We start from the raw sequence: 13,235 nt of genomic DNA on the forward strand, positions 1-13,235 counted from the left end.
CTGTCTTTAAAGTATCATGGCAAGGATGGTTAAGTATTCTCTAAACATCACACAGACACAGAATGAAAAAAAAAAAAAAAGAACTAATGTTTGTTTTATGCCCCAAATTAAGAGAAGTCATTTCCAAATCTTAACCTAGGGATATCGGTTCATGACATTTTACCTTCAACAAGAAAATATCTACTTTATAGGTAAAACTGTTAGGGATTAAAGTTTTTGTTGTTTGTTTGTGAATAAAAGAATCTTTATTTATTGATTGATTGATTCCCATAGGTTTATTTTTTATTTTATTTTTTAACATCTTTATTGGAGTATAATTGCTTTACAATGGTTAGTTTCTGCTTTATAACAAGGGATTAAAGTTTTTAAAAAGTTATTTCTTTTTATGAATATTGTGGTTTTCTACTTACTTAAAGAATGAAGACTAAATCTGATTCTATGTTAAAAGTACTTAGTTGCTGACAATAGAATCTGTACAACATTGTTTTTAGAATAGCCCATTCATTCAACATACATATGCATCCTTAGCACACTGCCTAAAATGTGGTTACTGCATATGTATGTTGAATGAATGAATGGACCTCTCTAAACACAAACGTTGGGAAGACAGGCAAACAACAATTCTAATATAGTGCCACAACCAGTGTATGCAGAGTAACGTGTTAGAAGAGGCAAGGCTATAACTTGCCTTGTCTCTTCTAACATGTTAGAAGATGGAGCGGTCGGGAAAAGTGTGTGAGTGGAGCTGTGATACCTGGGATGAGTCTTGAGATAAACAGATAAGAGGAAAGGAAGTGTGCTCCAGACAAAGAAAATTTTAAATGTAAAGGCACCCTGGCTTGAGCAAGTAGGCAACATGTCAGAAGCACAAGAGCAAAGGTGGGGCTTCCCTGGTGGCGCAGTGGTTAAGAATCCATCTGCCATTGCAGGGGACACGGGTTGGAGCCCTGGTCCAGGAAGATCCCACATGCTACAGAGCAATAAGCCCGTGCGCTACAACTACTGAGCCTGCATGCCGCAACTAATGAAGCCCGTGCTCCACAACAAGAGAAGACATCACAATGAGAAGTCCGCGCACCACAACGAAGAGAAGTCCCCGCTCACCGCAACTAGAGAAATCCTGCAGGCAGCAATGAAGACCCAATGCAGCCAAAAATAATAAATAAGTTAATAAATTTTTTTTAAAAAGCACAGACTCTTAAAAAAAAAAGAGCAAATGTGAAGGACGGGCAAAGGTGAGGCTGAAAATGTGGGCAAGATGCAGATAGTAAAGTGCCCTGTATACTACACTAAGGCATTCAGATTTTGTCCTATAAGGCACCTATACTGACCTCGAGGAATTCGTATTATGTAGCCTCGAGGTTATGAGATTTCTCTAGAGAAACGTTTTATTTTTAATTTGTTAAAAATCTAAATAAAAAAAATTTTTTGAACAAAAGGATACTCTGGATCACCTGGATGACTACCTTTTAATTGATTACAGTACTGTCACAAGATTTCAGTTCACACGTTTGTGTTTAGGACTGCACTGGCAAACAAGTGGTTTATCATTGGCACAGGTTTAATGAGAGACATGGAGACTTTTACGTAAATGATATTTGTCAAGTGAAGGTCAAATGAAATCATGACACAATGAACAAAGGAAGATTTTTACACTGGTTTAAATAAAGAAAAGAGGTGAAGTCACTGAGTAATCTCTCAACACCAGGACAATGCGGACAGGCCTTTCTGTAAGGAATTTATGCCCGGGAGGACAGTGAAGGTTTACTTTTTAGAGCATGATAGGTCCAGCAAAAACAGTCTCATTGTTAACAATAAATAAGCATTCATCAGAATTTATTTGTTTTATAGTTTTGCTTCATTTAATGTACAACCATTTATACCGAACATATTTTAAGCTCACCATAGAGAATCCTAGGTATCTACTTAGGTTTGAGAAATTCTGCTCTGGGTGACTGGGAGCCACTGAAAGATTAAATAGGGAAATGACAGATTTGTGCTTTAGAAAAATCACTCTGGCAGCAGTGTGGAGGGTTGGAATTGAAAGTATTTAAGTAAGGCAGAAAGGAGGCTACTTAACATAATAATATGATAAAATGGTGAGGCCCTAAATTACTGGGGGGGGGGAATGAAGAGGAGATGGATAACAGAATCAAAAGCACTTGGTTGAGGGTGACAGAAAAGAGTGCATCTAGGATGACTGTCCCTTGGGTGACTTGGTGGTGAGATACAGACCACTGGGAGACAAGTTGGGGTGAAGGGGAAGAAGAAAAAAAGAGGTGATCAATTCAATTCAGCAATGATTTGAATTTCATTTTCGCCAAAGAAAACCCAGTTATCTTTTCTGGGTTCGTTTTCTCAGTGACAGCTGCATTCATGAATTACCAAATTAACTATTATAGCGCTCTCTAAAAATATACAAAGCACTCCACAGTATGCTGTAAATAAGTCATGAAAAAATCAGCAAAAGCCCAGGCCCTAAAGGAAATTCAGCAGAGTTAAAAAGAGATATGACAAATTTTTCCTAAACACTTAAAACCAATGCACTCACCCAGTATTGTACTTTTTGCTCTGTCAGTCAAATGCAATCACTCCCTAGCCCACGTCTGAACAAGAGGCCACGTGGGAGATGCAAAGACACCACCCTCAAGGCACTTAAAAGCAAAGCAAGGGCCCTCGTCTGGTGCATGATTACTGAAACCTTAGTGTGGTAGGAATGTCATATCCTCAATGACCCAGCCCTTGAGGATATGACAGGAACCTCGACCCTACAGGCAGGGCTAGTCACAAAGTTATCTTTTACTTAGAGGAATCAACGTGGAGTACCCTAGGCAGTTCAATAACAATGTAAATATTTCATTCCCGATAAGGAGGGGAAAAAAAGGCGAGTAAGGACAATGCAGCAATTATCGCAAAACCAGCCTACGTCTCTGCGGACCACAAAAGGGCGGGCCTCCGGGAAAATAATTCAACTCTAGTTTGGTGGGAATGCCAGCACCTTCACCACTAACTCATAATAACAAAAGCATAGTGTTTACGGACCCGAAAGGTTTAACCGTACACCTCATCCACAACGTCCAACGCGTGACTGAAGGGAAAGCCGAGGGCGTACCTTTCTTTAGCACAGGACGCTGCCTTCGGGGGAGAGGGGCGGTAGCACACGACACCGCCACCCTCTCGGCGCCCGGTCAGGGCCTCTCAGAGCAAAAGTCGGGGGCTGAGAGACGTAAGGGTACCGGGGCGGCAAGGGACGCACCCCTGAACGCAGGGCTTGAACAGGTAACGGGGACCAAGAGGCTGCAGCACAGCGCCCCCAGGGTTCTCCCCTGGCGCCGCGTGCTGAGCCGGAAAGCCGCGCCAGCCCTACGGCGCAGCCTCCGCCGGGGCCAGAGGAGGCAAGGCCGGGCGGGGCCGCGGCCGGTTGGAGGCGGGGCCGGGGCAAGCGCTTGCTCCCCGCTGCCTTGTGGGGGTTGTAGTTCTGGACAGAAGTCAAGATGCCTCCGAGGGCACTGGGAACTACATTTCCCAGTGAGGGAACGGCTCCGGCGGACCGCGCGTTACGGTCGTCGCAGTGCCGGCCGCCGGGTCCGGAACCGGAGAGCGTTTGAGGGGCCAGCCAGGAAGGGAGTTTCTTTTCCTTCCCAATTGCCCGGTCTCGGGCGGCGCCGGCTCTGCCTAACCTCGCCTCACTGCCGTGCGCCCCCGGCCCGGCTCCGGGTGTCAGCTTTTCCTGGGCCCCTCGGGGAGTTGGGGCCTGGAGGTTCGGAGGTAGCGGCTGCTGCCCGGCGTCGGAGTGAGGGGCGCACCCCTCTTGGGCCCTGCCAACTCCGCCACCGGCCCGCACCTCCATGGGCCCAAGCCAGAAGCCCAACGTGTGCCGCAGGCTGAGTCGCCGGGCGCTGGGCTTCTTCTCTCGGGACGCGGGCGTGGTGCAGAGGACGAACCTGGGTATCCTGCGGGCGCTGGTGTGCCAGGTGACCGCCCGCCGGCCGGGAGCCGAACCAAGGGCAGCGGGGCGATTGGCGGAGGGTGGGGCTAGGGGTGGGAGTCAAGCTTCCGGCAGGGGTGCAGTTTTCACGCAATACAGCCCCGTTTTAAGATCACCCTTGATGGGCAGGGTGATCCAGGCCTTGAACCTGGAGGATTAGTAAATAGCCTTTAATAGAACCGGCACATGCTTTTACTTTTAACTTTCTTATGTCTTATTGCAGACAGTTTTTTTTCCTAAAAATTGGTCACCCCACTTAAGCCAAAACGTGAAGGCAGAGTGAGGAAGAATTGAACATAATGTTTTTTTAGGAACGTACATGAAATTACTTTGAAAACTGTAAATGTAACTATCCAACTTAAAATTGGTGCACAGTAGAAACTTAGGAGTTATTTGCTAAATCGAAATTCCTTGTGTCTTTCAGGAAAGTACTAAGTTTAAGAATGTTTGGACAACTCATTCCAAGTCACCTATAGCCTATGAGAGAGGAAGAATATATTTTGACAACTATCGGTTATGTGTCAGCAGGTATCTTTTTGGTGAAAGTTTTTGCTGTAATTCATTTGACTGTTGATCTTAACTCTAATTTTTATAGAAACACATGCCTACATTAGTGCTTAGTGAAATAGGAGAATGGAGAAATCGGTCCAAAATAAGGGTAGGGGGTAAAATGCATGTAATTTTAAAATCTTGTTAAATCTAAAGTTTGAGGTTTTATCCTTGTAAACACCAACTTAAAGCAAATTTATATTGCAGGCAAAATGACAGTTTGCTGAGTACAATGTAGTATTTTATTCTGCTTAAAAGATACCAGAGTCAAGAGATCCAGGTACCTACTAATTAGATGATGTTTTAGAGAAGACTTTCTGTGTTTTGTTTTGAAACTACTTGCCTTTGTTTTAGAAGGAAATTTTCAAACTTGCTCAAGTAGAGAATAGCATAGTGAACCCCATATATTCATTACCTAGATTCAAAAAGGATCAAGATTTTGCCATTTGCTTATCTTTTCCCACCCCCTTTTCCTTTATTCCTTTGCTAAATATTTTAAAGCATATTCCAAACATCATGCCATACTTAAGTTTGCTTCTCTAAAAAAATATGGCTATTTTCTTTTTCTTTTTTAAGAAAGAATTCACCATTTTAAAGTGTACGATGCAATGATTTTTACTTCCTTGAAATTCAATGAAAATGAATTTGATGAACCACTGATGGTTCATATAGACATCACTACAGTTAATTATAGAACATTTTCATTACCTCAAAAAGAAACACTGTACCCTTTAGCTATCACCAGGATACCTTCATCACCCTCAGCCCTATGCACCTGCTAGTCTACTTTCTGTCTCTATAGATTCATCTGTTTTGGACATTTCAAAAAATTGAATCACATAATATGGGTTTTTGTGTGTGACTGGCTTCTTAGTAGATTACCAGTTTATTATAAAAGTTTATAACTCAGGAACAGCCAGATGGAAGAGATGCATAGGGCAGTGTATATGGGAAGGAGCGCAGAGCTTCTATGCTCTCTGAGCCTGCCACTCTTCCTGAATCTCCATGTGTTCACCAACCCAAAAACACCTCTCCTTTTCTAATATATATATTTAATGCCATACATTTCCCTCTAAGGACTGTTTTTGCTGCATCCCACAAATGTTGATACACTGTATATTCATTTTAAAATTTGAGAGCTTCTTTGATCCTTGTGTTAATTATAAATGTGTCATTTAATCTCCAAATATTTTGAGATTTTCCAGCTATCTTTCTGTTATTGATCTCTAATCTAATTCCACTGTGTTCTGAGAGCATATTTTGTATTATTTCTAGTTGTTTTAATTTGTTGAAGTGTACTTTATGGCCCAGAGTGTGGTCTATCTTGGTGAATGTTTCACGTGGGCTTGAGAAGAATGTGTATTCCCTTGTTGTTGGATGAAGTACTCTAAAGATGTCAGTTGGACCCAGCTGATTGATGGTACTGTTCAGTTCAACTATATCTTTATGGACTCTGCTTGTTGGATCTGTCAGTTACTGAGAGGTTGTTTTGAAGTCTCTAACTATATTAGTGGATTTGTCTATTTCTCCTTGTGTTCTGTAAGTTTTCGTCTCACATATTTTGACATTCTGTTGTTAGATGCATACACATTAATGCCACTCTTTATCCCTGATAATTTTCCTTGTCAAAGTCTGCTGTGTCTGAAATTAATATGGCTACTCCAGCTTTCTTTGTTTCTTTGTCTTTTATTCTTTTTCTGCCTTCTCTGGTTTTAACTGAGAATCCTGTATGATTACATTTTCTCTCCACTTTAACATATCAATTATATTTCTTTTTTAAACTTTTTGGTGGTTGCCTTGGAACTTGCAGTATACATTTACAACTAATCTAAGTCACTTTCAAGTCACTTTCTCCTACTCTTCATGACTAGTGCAGCTACCTTATAACAGAGTGTTTCTAATTCCTCCCTCCTGTCTTTTATAATATTGCTGTCATACATTTTACTTATCCATAAGCTATAATCATTGAATACCTTGTTGCTGAATACATTATTATAAACACATTTTTATCAGTTAAATCAATTAAGAAAAACAATGGATTTTATTTTATCTTTATTTATTCCTTCTTTAACATTCTTCTTTTCTTTATGTAAATCTGAGTTTCTGACCTATATCATTTTTCTTCTCTCTGAAGAACTTCTTTGAGTTCTTAAGGCAGAACTTTCTTATAAGGCAGGTTCACTGACAACACATTCCCTCAATTTTTGTTTGTCTGAAAAAGTCTTATTTCTCCTCAACTTTTGAAGGATAACCTCTCAGGATACAGAATTCTAGGTTGGTGGGAGTTTGTTTTGTTTCATCACTTTAAATATTTCACTCCACCCTCTACTTGCTTGCATGGTTTCTGAAGAGAAGTCCAGTGTAATTCTTAACCTGTTCATCTGTAGGTAAGGTGATTTTTTTCCCTCTACCGTCTTTCAAGATGTTCTCTTTGTTTTTGATTTTCTACAGTTGGAATATGGTATGCCTAGGTATAGATTTTTTGGTATTTATCATGCTTGGTGTTCTGTAAGCTTCCTATGTATGTGGTTTGGTGTCTGTCATTAATTTTGGAAAATTTTCAGCCATTATTATTTCAGTATTTCTTCTGTTTTGTTCTCTTTCTTCTCCTTCTGGTATTCCCATTTTGTGTACATTACACATTTTCCAATTTCCCACAGTTCTTAGATGTTCTGTTCTGCTTTTTTCATTCTTTTTTCTTTCTAGTTTGGGAAGTTTCTGTTGATGTATGTTCAAGATCACTGATTCTTTCCTCAACTGTGTCCAGTCTCCTGATAAGCCCATCAAAGACATTCTTCATTTGTATTATGGTGTTTTTGATTTCTAGCATTTCCTTTTGATTTTTCTTAGGATTTTTTTCTCTGTGATTAATTACCCATCTGTTCCTCCATGTCTCCACTTTTTCCATTAGAGTCCTTAGCATATTAATCATATTTATTTCAAGTTCCCAATCTGATAATTCCGAAACCTCCACCATAACTTGTCTGGTCCTCACACTTGCTTTGTCTCTTTAAACTTCGTATTTTGCATTTTAGCATGCCTTGCAATTTTTTGTTGAAAGTTGTACATGATGTATTGGGTAAAAGGAATTGTAGTAAATAGGTCTTTAGAGTGAGATTAATATTTATCCGGCTAGGAGTTAGGCTGTGTTTGTTGTTTGCTGTCGCTGTGGGTGTCAGAGCCTAAAATTTTCTCTGGTGTTCTTGTTTTTGTCTCCCCAGTACTGACTCCAGCGGCTTGCTCCTGGGTTTTTGCTTCTAGTAAGCTGTGATTCTTGGTATCCACCTCTCTCTCCAGTTTTGGGGGCAGCAATTTGCCCTCTGACCTCAATTATCTGATGTAACTAATAAGAGTTGTTGATTTTCAGTTTGCTTAGCTATTTTCTTGTTGGGAGGACATGACTGATGGACCAGAAACCAGAAGTTAGAGACAATGGTTTTTTAGGTAGTGTTTGAGATTTGTTCTGACCCTGGAGGGCTCCTCCCAGCAGTCTTTTTCTGGTTCTCTCCAGCAAATTAACCAGCCTACAGTTTAGCCTGTATGGCCAGTGAATCTACAGATCTCTACTCATTTGCCTTTCATCACAGCCTCCACTGGTTGTGAGAGTGCTCTTAGGCTAGAACTTCTCACTCTGTTACAAATGAAGTCAGTTTCTCTGGGAAGAGACTTGGAGCTATCTGCTTTATGTCCTGCTTCTCCGCCAGGCAAAATCTTCAAGCCAAGGCTCTCAAGCTGGTGGGGGGAGAGGGTTAGTGGCACTTTTGCCTCTGAATGACTCCCTTACTCTAGCTGAGCACATGGGGTTGGGGCAGACATTCGCCTCGGATTTTCTTGCCACTCTCAATGTGGAACCACTGCTTTATGAGGTGGGATAACGGTAATCAGAGCTCCAGTATTCTTAGGCATGGCAGGCCCAAGGTAGAGCCTCCGTCCCATGAGTAGGGGCTAGGCAGAAGGGAGTCCCACCTCTTGACTGCACTAACCTAGGACCCAGGCCCAGCAACGAGGAGGTGGAGGCTGGATGGAAAATGCTGTCATTCTACCCTTCGAGGGAAGGTAACCCTCTAGGAGCCGGGGGTTGAGGGAGCCCTGTGCTCTTGGCTGTACCAGTCTGGAGTAGAGTTTTCATCTTGCTGAGCTAAGAATGGTGGAGAGGGAGCACATATTATTTCAAACACCATAGACTCTTACTGTTCTTACTGAGTTCTAGTAGATTTTTTTGAGTAAATGTTTTTTCATTTTGTTATATGCCTCTAGGACCACTTCCAGAGACTTTAATTAGTTGTCCTTTTATAATTCTCACCATTTTACTGGCAGTATGTCCATAGAGCTCCTCATACTCTCATGCTAGAAGTGGAAATCTGGACATCTTCTTATATCATCATAATGTCACTATCATGCCCAGCAAAATTAACAGTAATTCTTTGGTATCATTTAATGCCCGTATGGTAACTTTTCCAATTTAGAGATAGCTGCTTTAATTGAAAATTTTTAAAAAATTAGGGTAAGTGGCATTGATTGGTGATCCAGTGGTAAATACCATTGGAGTTCTTTAATATTCCATTCAGGGGTGTTTTACCCATAGGTTAGAATCATATATGAGGTTGCTTTCATTCCTGTGAAATTCTGTTTGGTTTAAACCTTTGAGTCAGTGAGAGTACATCAAAGTTGAATAAAATTGTCACCCTAAAAATTGTTTCTAAATTGTTTTTAAAGTTCATGAGTTTAAAAAAATGAAAACATCTATGTACACCTCTTAGTAGTAATCAGGGAAGTATATATTAAAGGTAAGAGACTATTTTTCATATCAAAAATATAGTGTTCAATATTGGCAGAAGTATAAGCTTATTCAACCTTTCTGAAACACAACTTGGGAGTAAAAAAAAAGCCTTAAAGGGTATTTCCTTTATTATCTACTAATTTGCATCGCAAATAAAGGAACTCTTTATCTAATTAATTTTCATTTTATGATGTTGGAATAACAGTTTATGAATGTGGAATTCAACAGAGATATTCATATTAAATGTTAAAGGATAAAGAAAGAATTCAGTATGCTCCAATTTTGGAAAGTGATCAGCAGGTGGGTATGTGTATATAAAGAAAAGCTAGAGGGAAATGAACCAAGATATTAATACTGAGCCAAAATGTTAATATTGGGTAGTTTTGTACTATTATAATTTATTTTAATTTATTATATATTTTAGATTTTTTTCTATGAATGTGTATTATGAATTTTGTGATCAGAAAAAAAAATGTTAACATTTAATCAAGAAGAGGAAAACAAAGTAGCAAGTTGTATTTTTGGTATTCCGAATCTCTGAATTAAAAAAAAAAACAAAACCCTCAAATCTGAGCAAACACTACCTCATTTATGAAGAAGAATAATCTTTTTTTTTTCCCCAGCGTTGCATCAGAGCCAAGAAAACTTTATGAAATGCCAAAATGTTCCAAATCAGAAAAAATAGAGGATGCTTTATTATGGGAATGCCCAGTGGTAAGATTTGTTTTTAGAGCACTTATTTCTAAAGCATTTTTAGCCTAGAAGAACAGATTATTGTTAATATACTGCATAAAGAAATAAAACTTAGGCATCATAGAGATTCTTAAACTTTGAAAGGAATCAAGAAGAGAGCATATCTTTTGATTATCATTTTTCCTCACGAAGTAATTCCTGTCCTAAAAAATTATATATTAATACTATGAATATATTCTTAACTTTTAATACCATTTGTAAATCTTGAAAACTAGAAAAAGTTATGAACTGATTAAAAGTTTTATAAGCAATATAAGCTAGTTTATAGTTATTCTTAGCGTTTAAGAGATTATTCTACTTAATATATTGAGACAATAAAATATTTATTTAGGGCAACAGTTACGTTATGTGACTTTTTTTTTTTGCGGTACGTGGGCCTCTCACTGTTGTGGCCTCTCCCATTGCGGAGCACAGGCTCCGGACGTGCAGGCTCAGCGGCCATGGCTCACGGGCCCAGCCGCTCCATGGCATGTGGGAATCTTCCCGGACCGGGGCACGAACCCATGTCCCTTACATCGGCAGGCGGACCCTCAATCACTGCGCCACCAGTGAAGCCCATGTGACTCTTTGAAAGTGGATTCTTATGGGTTTCCTCTATGAATCTTTTTAGGAAAATAATAAGATAAAAATAAAAATAATAAAATAACAGATAAGCTCATTCCATCAGATCAGCATTGCCCCAGTGTGTATTTTTTCAGAACACCGTTTTCATAAGATGTTAACATCTTATAATTGCTAGAGGAGTTGGGAGAATTAGGTTGTTTAAAGGGTTAAACAAGTTTATTTATAGAATTACTTCTCAGAGCCTTTAATACTATTAATACTTACAATAATACTACTGTTCATGGTGATTGTCAAACCGTTTTCCCAGCTTTTTTGATCATAGAACTTCCTATTTTGAGATATATTTTTAAATATTAATTTTCCATAGGATCAGTGTCCTAAGAAACACTTAAGAAGTGCTGCAACACATATATACAATGGAATATTACTCAGCCATAAAAAGAAACGAAACTGAGTTATTTGTAGTGAGGTAGATGGACCTAGAGACTGTCATACAGGGTGAAGTAAATCAGAAAGAGAAAAACAAATACCGTATGCTAACACATATATATGGAATCTTAAAAAAAAAAAAAGGTTCTCATGAACCTAGGGGCAGGACAGGAATAAAGACACAGACATAGAGAATGGACTTGAGGACCCGGGGAGGGGGAAGGGTAAGCTGGACGAAGTGAGAGAGTGGCATGGACATATATACACTACCAAATGTAAAATAGCTAGCTAGCGAGAAGCAGCTGCATAGCACAGGGAGATCAACTCGGTGCTTTGTACACCTAGAGGGGTGGGATAGGGAGGGTGGGAAGGAGACACAGAGGGAGGAGATATGGGGATATATGTATACATATAGCTGATTCACTTGGTTATACAGCAGCAACTAACACACCATTGTAAAGCAATTATACTGCAATAAAGATGTTTAAAAAAAAAAAAGTACTGCAACAGGGGCTCCCCTGGTGGTCCAGTGGTTAAGACTCCTCGCTTCTACTGCAGGGGGCATGGGTTCGACCCCTGGTCAGGGAACTAAGATACCACATGATGTGTGGTGTGGCCAAAAAAAAAAAAAAAGAAGAAAGAAAAAAAGTACTACAACAAACTAATCAGGTCTCTGAATCTGGCTGTTTGTTTTTTAGGAAAAATAGAATATGTGACCAAAAATAATGTTTAAAGGTTAAGAGACTATGCTTTGCATTTATTATTAAAATTCCTTTTTTTTTTTAAACAGTTGTTTTTACATAAAATTTTAGTTTTCCAGAGCTGCTGCTTTCTTTTTCCCTGGACAGTTGCTTTCTTTTCATATAAGTCTCCTTTTTAAAAATCAGGAAGCTTTAAATCTACGTTCTCTTCCCCAACTCCTTATTGAAAGTTAAAAATAACTATTGTGTCCCCACATCTAAAGCCTTTTAATCCAGTCTCATTGGTGAGGGGAAGAGGATGACAGATTTCCTAACTGAGAAACATTTTGAAGACACCAGTGCAGAACACCAAAAATTTAGAGCAATCCTGCAAAAATAAAGTTTCTAGTAACCAAATTCCTAATCTCGATTCTCTTTAAACATTTCATTCCTATTTGCAGTGGAGCAAGATTTTCCACTAAGAAAAACTACAAATCATATTGTATTAACATACTGATGTGAAACTACATTTAAACTAGCACCCTTGTTCTCTGAGATAATGTGTGAAATACAACTTTTAGTTTAGGAAAATAGCTTGAACCTATTATGTATGCTACTTAATCCTTGTTTTTTTAAGTAGGCAAGGTATAAATGGTACATTTTTAAAAACTCCACGAGGTGATACTTATGTAAGACACCAAAGAATAAAAATATTTACATCATTGCCTGTGATTTTAGTGTAAGACTTCAGTAGCTAATAAGCTTAAACACACACACACACACACCCAAGAAACAAACAAAAAAACCTTGTTTCTTTCCCTGACATTTGAAAGGGGAGACAAACCTTAGGAGTATAAATAAAATAACTACACTTACATTCTTTTCTATTCACTATTCAGCCCAAGCAATATAAGAGTAATTTCAACTTCCTTATTCTTAACTTTCCCCTTAGAACATCCTTTTTATTCTATAAATCAAAGTAGAACCCTTGGCTTCTCTTTCTCTTTCTGCCTTAGTCTTCCACCTTATGGCAACTCCTCAGTGGCAGGTACGCCCAAGCAGCTGTCCTCTCCCTTTGTTGGGGGTAATCCATTGGAGACAGAGGTTCTCTTTAAAATTAGGTCTGATTCTTTTCTTCTTTGGCTGCCTTGATTCTGGATTTTAGCTTTTCATTTGAGGTTAGAGTAGAGCCACAGTGACTAATGGGATAATTTGCTCTTTTGCCATTTTAACTTTTATCAAAAGGAAAACAAGTCTTGGAATAAAGAAACATCTATTCTAGCAGATGACTCTTAATTGCTTATGGTATTATACATGGTTTTAAGAACTGTTATTGGGGCTTCCCTGGTGGCACAGTGGTTGAGAGTCTGCCTACCGATGCGGGGGACATGGGTTCGTGCCCTGGTCCGGGAAGATCCCACATGCTGCGGAGTGGCTAGGCCCGTGAGCCATGGCCACTGAGCCTGCGCATCCGGAGCCTGTGCTCCGCAAT

General features: G+C 39.5%; 2 protein-coding genes across 4 annotated transcripts in view; one reads left to right on the forward strand and one right to left on the reverse strand.

Moving 5' to 3' along the window:
• METTL8 (methyltransferase 8, tRNA N3-cytidine) overlaps positions 1-3,194 on the reverse strand; it is a 77,368-nt gene extending 74,174 nt beyond the window's left edge. Inside the window, exon 1 of the mRNA XM_082841639.1 lies at positions 3,113-3,194. The gene's annotated coding sequence lies outside the window, so the exon portion shown is untranslated. The remainder of the gene's footprint in view (positions 1-3,112) is intronic.
• Positions 3,195-3,712: 518 nt separating this feature from the next.
• Positions 3,713-13,235, forward strand: part of DCAF17 (DDB1 and CUL4 associated factor 17) — a 35,712-nt gene continuing 26,189 nt past the window's right edge. For all 3 annotated transcript variants that reach the window (XM_082841634.1, XM_082841635.1, XM_082841636.1), the window contains exons 1-3: positions 3,713-3,974; positions 4,413-4,516; positions 9,941-10,031. In XM_082841634.1, coding sequence (XP_082697760.1) covers positions 3,849-3,974; positions 4,413-4,516; positions 9,941-10,031 — 321 coding nt within the window. In that variant the 5' untranslated portion in view covers positions 3,713-3,848. The remainder of the gene's footprint in view (positions 3,975-4,412; positions 4,517-9,940; positions 10,032-13,235) is intronic.

This window comes from Leucopleurus acutus (assembly GCF_964270905.1).
Source record: "Leucopleurus acutus genome assembly, chromosome: 6".
Taxonomy (NCBI): Eukaryota; Metazoa; Chordata; class Mammalia; order Artiodactyla; family Delphinidae; genus Leucopleurus; species Leucopleurus acutus.